This window comes from Chenopodium album, chromosome 11 (genome assembly GCF_948465745.1).
Source record: "Chenopodium album chromosome 11, dcCheAlbu1.1, whole genome shotgun sequence".
Taxonomy (NCBI): Eukaryota; Viridiplantae; Streptophyta; class Magnoliopsida; order Caryophyllales; family Amaranthaceae; genus Chenopodium; species Chenopodium album.
Window position 1 is genome coordinate 10,075,726 of NC_137844.1, and position 8,924 is coordinate 10,084,649.

Consider the following 8,924-nt stretch of genomic DNA (forward strand, 5'->3'; position numbering starts at 1 on the left):
AATTCGTACATTTTATTTTCAACTTTTACACTCGCACATCAAACAAACCGAAAAATGTCAAATTTACAACTTCATAGGAAGCGCTCAAGATTCAAATTGATTGATGTTCGGCCAAGCATGCCGAATAGCGTAACCGAATTAGGTCTTTAACGGAGGGTAAAAAGCTTGAGGCAACAGAGCTAGGGCATAATAATCTAACATTAGGTCCTTTGCAAATGCAATTCATGACACTCAATTGGTGAATAGTCTTTACTTTCATTAAGGAACTTATGTGGCTAATTACGATCAATTAGTGAAAATCTTCGATAAGGAAATTAGAAAATTAGGGTTACGGGGAAGCAATTGAATAATCACACCTGTTCCCCCCAAAAAAAATAGGGTAATTAGTGTGATAGGTTGAGTACTTAGGGTAATTAAGTGGAAATTCAGTGCTCATTTGACGTGAAGGGATACGGTAGTATGTACAAAGTATTATTTCATAAACAAGGCACTCGTTTAGTTTGAGAAAAGGGTGTACCAATATGTACAAATTATTATATCATATACAAGGTTACTTACTTAAGAGCAGTGACAACTCGCGAGCTATGTCACGGTCATAATTCGGTTCCCAATGTAATATGTGGGCATGAAAATAAATTTAACTCAACTTTGGCTGAAAACCGATGTTAGTCGAGTGGCTGAAAACCAAGTTTAGTCGAGCTTGCAGGCAACTCAAGAGATCGAAATGATCAATTAACAAAGACCTCTGGATGATTAGGGTGGCAATTCAATGATCAATTATTTTCTTACTACTAGTGACTAAGTACAAATTATAAATTGTCTCGCCGAAGGGCAAAATGAAAGAGGAGATTAGGGTCATTAATGATTAAGGGGGGCATCTGTCTCAAATCATGCGACATTTTAATCAGAATAACGAAATAAGTACAACAACACACTCGACGTAGCATTACAAAAGTTTATGTAATTAGTTCATGCGGATGTGATTAGTTCATGCGGTATATATTCTTAATTAGACATTAAACTAATTTTAAGACTTAACATTCTAATTTTTTTAATTCGCCGTGGTGTACTTAATTTTTTATTTTCGATATATTTCAGTTTTAGTTTTTTTAAAAAATATAAATCAAAACCCACATCACCACCACATTTTGCCTAGGCCTCCACTTTATCACACATACAAAAGGGCAATTGTGATACACAAATACAAATATCAGACACACAAACTAGGGTTCACAAGAACCAACACCTGCTATATAAACACAACTACTAAATCCACTAAATCATAATCAAACACCCTCTCTTAAGTCACAAGATATCCATAACCAAACAAAAAAAAAAAATGAAGTCACTCTCCCTTTCTGCGAATCCCCTTTCCCATGACAGTAGTTCCTACGAGGGCTACGAATCTCCAACCAACAGCCATACCTCAACGGCAACACACCCTCCTCGCCGGAAGAAAAGGATGAGGCCAAGCACCTCAGTAATGGCTATGGCCATGGCTGGTAACACCATTGCCCGCCTTAGGGAAAAGCAACTGGCAAAGGAACGGGCTCTTTGCAGAGCAAAGCCAGGTGAAGCTCTAGATAATGGTACTGGGAAGACTGAAACTCATCCTGCTGCAGGGGGGTTGTGGCATCTGGCCATAACGTGGTAAGTGATGTGGTTGTTGTGGGTCATGGAAACGGCGGAGGGCAGCAAGGTGCAGACGCTGCTGCGGCCGAACCTGGTCCACCCAATGTCGTACTTCCTGCTGAACAACCAGTTGTACTGGAAGATGGTGGTGTCGCGGTTGCACCGGCGGTGGTGTTGAACCAGCCTCCTGCCGGAGGGATAGGAGGAAGCATCACAGTCACTGTGAAGTGCATGAAAGCCAATGACCCTGGAATTGAGTACCGGATGAGGGTCACTCAGAATTTCAAAAGGGTGTACTATGACTATGCTGAGAAGGTGGACCGCCTCCCAAGCGAGTTCACCTTACGCAATGTGAATGGCGTGGTCCTAGACACAGACACCCCTGCTAGGCTTGGAATTCAGGACGGTCAAACACTATTCGTTCGGCCTGAGGTAATGTGCATCTTGTATGTTTGGTCAAATTTTGTGTTTTTGTAACAGTATATTTGTTGTTCACTGAATTGTAACTGCTTGTGACACAGAATCCGGACTTCAACATGGATGCAAGAATCAAGCAATTCTGGGTGAGGGATGTTCGCACCCGTCCAATGAGGATTATGTTCCAGGTCCGTGTCAATTGCCATTTTAGGAAGGTGATTCAGATGTGGGGTGAGGAGATGGGACTTGACCCGAATGACATAGTCATGATGCATGAGAACAAGTTGATTAGTCCATACCACAGTGTGCGAGGTGCAAAGGTGAAGAACGATGACGAGGTGTTCGTCTTAACCAACTGTTAGTTTAGCATCCAGGATGATGGTTTCTTTTTGGCCTTGTCATAGTCATAAGAAATGTTATTGCGCCTTAAATTCGGTGACAAGGAGTGGTTGGTTTTTGCCTTTAAGCAAATGTTGTTTGAATTAGTTTTATTAAGGTTGTAGATCCTTTGGCTACATGTACTTCAGCTGCCTTTTGTATGAGTTATTGAGTCCCATTGGATTTATATTAGGAGGGTGGGTGTTAGAATGTTTTATTGGGCAACTAGTGTATGTCCAAAATGATGGCAACTTAGATGGCAACTACGGTGGCTAAGGCAATGTTCTAAATGGCATAATTAGAGCCTTTTGGTAGTTGTTATGTAATATAATTATTAACTTAAGTATGTAGTTAGTTTATGTGTGTATGACCACAGACTTTTGATGCGCAAGTCTTTATGTTTGTAATATAATTTTTAAGTTTGAATGCTTAAAAAACGTATAAGTGTAACAGGAATCGCATAGTAAGGGAAATTGCAAACATATAATAGCAGTCAATAGTTAAAATGAAAACAAAATGTACTTAATACAATAGCACATAATAGCACTCAATAATAGCACTCAATAATAGTTAAAGACGACCAATAGCACGAAAACAAGAATGAGAGACATAACTTAAGACAGGGAAATAATTAGATGTCAAATGTCAAAATGATGACCTCAACAGGATATTACATCCTAATAAAATGAAATCCGCAGCAGTCTATGTGCAAACCCCTTTAGTAATGTATTGGTCGATCAAAATGAAATCCACATAAGGTAATACTAACAAAATGACAAGACATTTTTATCGAAAAGACAGAGAGGATAACCATAATTAGCTGAAAAAATATGTAAAGTCAAATGGACCTGGGCCACATGGAAGGAATTGGACCAGGCCGAATGGAAGGAAATCAGTTGGTCCAATATGGGAAGAGAAGTAATGAAAGATGCAATCAGCCATGCCATAAATACGGAAGAACAATTAGAATATTTCATTTGGGCCTGAAAACGTAGTTCAATATTGCAAACACATCGGTCATGGCAGCAATTAACCAGATAATGCAGCCCCATAATGTACACAGTGCAAGCAAAAGGCAAAGGCCACAAGATGTAGTGTTACAGATCACAAAAGACACAGGACATACACAAGACCAGAGTTTACATAACTTAGTTTCACAAGTGATCTTCAGGTTTGGGCCTAAATCAAAATAATAATCAGCATGACTGTCAGTTGTTTCTTCCGTATGTCGCTGCCGCCAAAATACCTTCACACCATGTTGAGGATGCAATACTAGAAGGTGAGTGACATGTCAGATATCCACTCAGAATCATCAAGCTTAGCATTTCTTTTACGTTTCCGCTTGTCCTACACACGACATAAAACCCACACAGAAATCAGGAAAAAAGTATTAAGTAGTAGATACAAGTTTAGATCAAACATTAGGTTTCACATACATGTGTTACAGATTGCTTCCCCTTCCCACTCTTTAAAACACCAGGTCCCTCCTGGTAAGAAGCTTGAGTCCCCGGGCCAGCCTGTATCAACAGCAACAGTTGTAAGGGTTCAGGAACATGGCCACAAACACAATTGGAGTTACATATAAACAACAACACATAAGTACCGATGCAGCGGCCTTGCTCTTGGCCTTGCTCTTCACAGCCTGTGTATAGTACAGTCATTAGTAATGTAAAAATAAGTCATTTTATTACCATAAAATATGTGAATAAACGTAGGGGAAATGTCAAACTCTATTTGTGGTTGATGAGTCCTTTTTGTCAGTGTTGGCCTTGGTCCTTGGTAAGGAAGCCTTGGTTTTTTTTGAGTTGGCCTTTGGCTTCTGTGAAGACGGAATGGCTTGACTCTTTTTGGTGCTGTTGTTCTTGCCGCATCTGGTTTTGGATGTGTCTTGAACAATTTTCTTAGCTCTGGTGGTGGCCTGACTATTGCCTTTCTGCTTCTTGTTAGCCGGAGGCTAATCACAAATGGAATACCATGTTAATGTGACAGTAATGAGAATATCAACAACCAAATGATGTAAAAACTCCATGTTAATGTGACAGTAATGAGAATATCAACAACCAAATGATGTAAACAACTCCATGTTAATGTGACAGTAATGAGAATATCAACAACCAAATGATGTAAACAACCAGATTGCATACCTTGTTCATTGCCTGCCCCTTACGCTTGCCATTGTTTTTGCCAGAGGCTCCAACAAGAGGGGTTTCAACTTCATCGGGAGAGACATCCTAGAAAAGAGATGAATGAAATCACTTACTAATGCGTACTGTCAGAAAACATAAATGCTGAATTATAAAAAAAAATGTCAGCTATGAATACCAATGCTTTTCTTGCTTTAGCTTTCGGCACTTTGTACCCTAACTCAGCCAATGTTTTATGTCTCGTCTCTTTTGGCCGTCCAGGCCGCTTCTTCTTAATGCTTGGGTCCTTCACAGGTTCAGGTACATCAGATAGATCCTGAATAGGCCAGCCTTCCAAATCGGTGACTTGGGATGCATCAGGCATCTTGACTGATGAAGTGGTCCCTGCTTGACCTGGTGATAGTTTGTTATCTGTTCCCGCAAAGCTGATTGGCTTTCTCTCATCACGTTTTTTGCGGGAGGCTTCTTCAATTTCAGATTTCAGTTTCACAAGACAATTCATAACCGTTTCAACAGTTTCATCACTAACCAAGGCAGCCGTATCACAAATTGGCTCAAAACAGCTCATCATCTTATTAAATCTTTTCCCTCCAACATCATCGAAGGGATCGTAGTATGGCACCTTCACTCGAGTGTGCTTACGAGGGATGTCCTTCCGCCATCGATCCAAGACGTATTTTTCAGGGAGATCAAATACAAAATTCTGATCCAAAATTCTGATGCAATGCTTGCAGAGTATGCCATGTGTTTCAAATTTCCGGCAATCACATGTGACATCTCTCGTCTCACGGAAAAATTTAACAGTGTAGTTTCTACGACGGTCGGTTATGATTTCTTAACTACTCCCAGGAGGCACAATCCATATCCTATCTTCCAGCACATACTCAGTTTCATTGTCAGAGATTACAGTTTCCTTCCTCACAAAGCAATATGACATCCTCGCACACTCTGTTTGAAATTCTAGGAATTTTTTGTCAGTGTAGATCTTCTGGAAAAACTTCTCCAACTTAAAACCACTAACCACCCTCCTAACATACTTAGAGCAACGGCTATCTGCACTGACCTCATCACGAACACGCTTCGCCAACGCCATGCTATATTTTCGCGGGAACTCATGCAATTTAGTGTTCCTGTTCACAAACCCATCGAAAAACCTATTTATGCTCTCCACCCGCTGTGTGGTCTTCATTCCCGCCCAAAAAAACTCTTTCATGTAGGCAGGAACCCACATGTGGCTCTCTTTGTGAAGACTTAACAGCCACGGATCGTCTTCAAGGTCATACTCAGCAACAAGTTCTGCCCAACGGCTATGAAACTCCTCAGTGGTAAAGCTTTCATACACCACCGCCTTCAATGGGTTTTTGAAATCATTGTACCTAAGTCCCACATATACATTTTCAAAATCAATGCACATCTCAGCGTAAAATATTATTTCAAGTAGTTACTGCAAACTAAAATTTATTTCATCAATGAATCAAATAGATATTTTGAACATATAAGATTACATACATAGGTAACACCAGATCGTTCATGCTTCAAAGAAAACAAAAAATCACAAATTTATGCTTAAAAAAAAACACACAGACAATATCAGGGGTATGAAGAATCAACAAACACTAACCTAGCATACTTGCCAAGCTTCCGGTTAGTGGCCTCCGCATGGCAGCTGCCTGATCTGTAAGTATGGCCTGTGGAGCTCTCCCATTCATACATGTTAGCCACTGCTGAAAAATCCAAGAATACGTATCACAGTCTTCATGAGACACTAGTGCACAACCAAGCAGCAACGACTGTCCGTGGTGGTTAGCCCCAATAAAATTGACAAAGGGCAGCTCATATTCGTTTGTGAGATAAGTGGCATCAAAACAAACGACATCTCCAAAGTCCTCATATGCCGCCCGGCTCCTCGCATCCACCCAAAAAACATCCTTCAGCCGCCCGTGATCATCAAGCCTTTGAGAGTGATAGAAATTCTGATTCCCACTTTGCATTTTCTCAAAATAATCCAACATGGCCACCGCGTCCCCACCAACCATATTCAGCCTCTTCGCCTTATAAACCTCGTGCTGTAGATCTTTTACTGTTAAGGCCAAATTATCAATCCCATTTACATTAGTGCCCATACACCCATGAAACTGAGACACAGATACTCCCTGGTCAAAATACTTCAGCAGCTTCCTTTTAACATTAGAAGTCATTTGCTTCATGCGGTATTCCTTCACAAGCTTCGCCTTGCTTGGAGTTGGATTGTGACCGGAGTGTTCTAACTCAACTGTCTTAAGTTCCCAATCACCTTCACCATTAAGACTGGCATATATTTTTGCTTTGCATAAACATTTTTTGGAAGTTCTTTTCCCTTTCAGAGTTTCATCGTCTTCACATACATCAGGTGGAACAGGTGCCCCTGGTCTTGCTATTTCCATTTCTTTCGCTCGCTTCTTCGCTTCCCTGACTGCCCTCATGTCGGGTCTTCCCCAACACTCACATCTCCAAGTTGACGCAATTCTCTTGGTCCTATCTTTCTTAGAATTCACTCCTTGCACCCTTGACACTCCAAACCCCTGTTGCTCAGCGTAATCCTTGTAATAGCTTTCTATATCTTCCCAAGATTTGAACACCATCCCAACCCTAGGAGGCTCCACCACAGTCACCACCGTTATTTGATTGCTAGCAACAACAGTTTCAGTCGTCTGAATTGTTTTCATAGGAGTCAAATATCGAGCACTGTCCCCTGAGCTCTGACCTACATCAGCCCCAAATGTTATGCCCCCAGAATTGTTACCTAAACTATCCTCAATTAAGATCTCCTCCAGACCATTTCCTTCCTTATCACCATCTCCTTCTATATTCCACTCCCCTTCCATATCACCATCTGCATCCAAATCCCATACCAAATCCCTTTCTTCTTCAGTATTCCCATCCACTGACATAAACCCACCCTTAAACTTTACTCCACTGCCCACGTCATCAATACCCCTTTCAGCAGATTGAATATCACTTTCCAAATTACCAAATTTTCCTGGTAATAATAACAATTTTGCTATCCATATATTAAAATTCACACCACTGATATCTTTAATAAAAATGTAAGAATTCAAAGTAACACATAAAACGAGCATAAATTCATTTAATAGCGTCATAAAATAATAAAATTACAATCCACTGTCCCTCCAGTAATTTAGTGAACACAATACAATACACAACAGGACAACCCAGCTTCAATAAATCACACAACCCATGTAGTATCAAATTTCAAAACTAAATTTATATAAATTTCAACACTAAATTTATATAAATTAACAGCAGACAAATTTAAACGCCCAAGTACCTAACAATAAATCAACTAATAACAATAGATCAACTACTATAATGCAGTGACAAACCAAAACAGACCTCAGAACGAGCTTTTAAGGCTAATAATTAAGCCTAATAATCGAGCTTATACGGCACTAACCTTCCATTGCAGCAGTTCACCACCGACCTCAGATCTAGCTAAAGGCAAACTTTCATATCTAGAATCAATACCACCACAGCTTAATCATACCACTGCGGCTCCGTAGATCATTATACCACCGGGTTTCCGGCCCGACAGAGCAATATCTTCCAAGGAGATTAGGAGACAGAGCAGAAGATTAGCTCCGGTGACAATGCGACAAAAGCTTTAGAATTTTCTTCTTTCTGGCAGCTTCCGGAGTTACCGTGGTTTTCAATAACTCATCTTAGTGGTAACTTTTGCATTTACTGTTGTTTTGCTTTTCTACTGTGTGGTAACTGTTGGAGTTACTTTGGAATTAACGATAACGTGGAAATTTTGGCAACAGGACGTTACTTTCTCCGTCTACCTCCTTGTTCTCTACTACACGTGACTTGCTTGAGTGGAACTCCCAGTCAGCATGTATTCAGCTCTAAAATATATTTGTTTACATTTCCCAACGCTATTTTATTACAGCTTTGCCACTAGAGAAACGCACCAAGTTTCTCAATAAGAGAAACTGGGGCGCCCCCGCTTAGTACTGCACAAGCGAAACCAAAGGAAGATTTTGACATACCATGATGAGGATGGTGAAGAAAGAACAAAATTGGTCCATTTATAGAGATATATTACTGACTTCTAGTTGTGAAGAATATGAACTGATTTACTTTCAAATTCTTTTATGGAGTAGATTTAATATTTTCCATGTTAGTGTGTAGTGTTTAATTTGCCTTTGGCTTACCAAAGTAGAATTATAAGGAAAAAAACTATGATTTTCTCTTTGCAAGTGTTTTCCATGTTTTTTTTTTTTTTTTTTTTTGAAACAAACCGAGCAGTTTTCCATGTTACATGTGAAATTATTTGCGGTTCATAATTATTTA

At 40.0% G+C, this 8,924-nt stretch overlaps 1 protein-coding gene and 1 long non-coding RNA gene across 2 annotated transcripts; both read right to left on the reverse strand.

Annotated features, from left to right (window-relative positions):
- Nucleotides 1-3,502: 3,502 nt before the first annotated feature.
- LOC145568531 (uncharacterized) lies at nt 3,503-4,377 on the reverse strand. The gene is made up of 4 exons (XR_014095838.1): nt 4,157-4,377; nt 4,031-4,069; nt 3,864-3,944; nt 3,503-3,774 (listed from the first exon to the last, which is right to left on the reverse strand). It is a non-coding gene; the product is annotated as an uncharacterized LOC145568531 (long non-coding RNA).
- Nucleotides 4,378-6,029: 1,652 nt separating this feature from the next.
- On the reverse strand, nt 6,030-8,558 carry LOC145566244 (protein FAR1-RELATED SEQUENCE 8-like). Its single transcript, XM_081625721.1, has 3 exons — nt 8,026-8,558; nt 6,206-7,590; nt 6,030-6,104 (listed from the first exon to the last, which is right to left on the reverse strand). Exons 1-3 carry the CDS (start codon nt 8,030-8,032, stop codon nt 6,030-6,032), a joined length of 1,467 nt encoding a protein of 488 aa, XP_081481847.1. The 5' UTR covers nt 8,033-8,558.
- Nucleotides 8,559-8,924: the final 366 nt, after the last annotated feature.

What these genes read in the sequence shown, in the direction of transcription:
- LOC145566244 (XM_081625721.1), bottom strand. An exon ending in GGCCACTAACCGGAAGCTTG is followed by an intron (nt 6,105 to 6,205) that starts GCAAGTATGCTA and finishes TTTTCTTTGAAG; the next exon opens with CATGAACGATCTGGTGTTAC.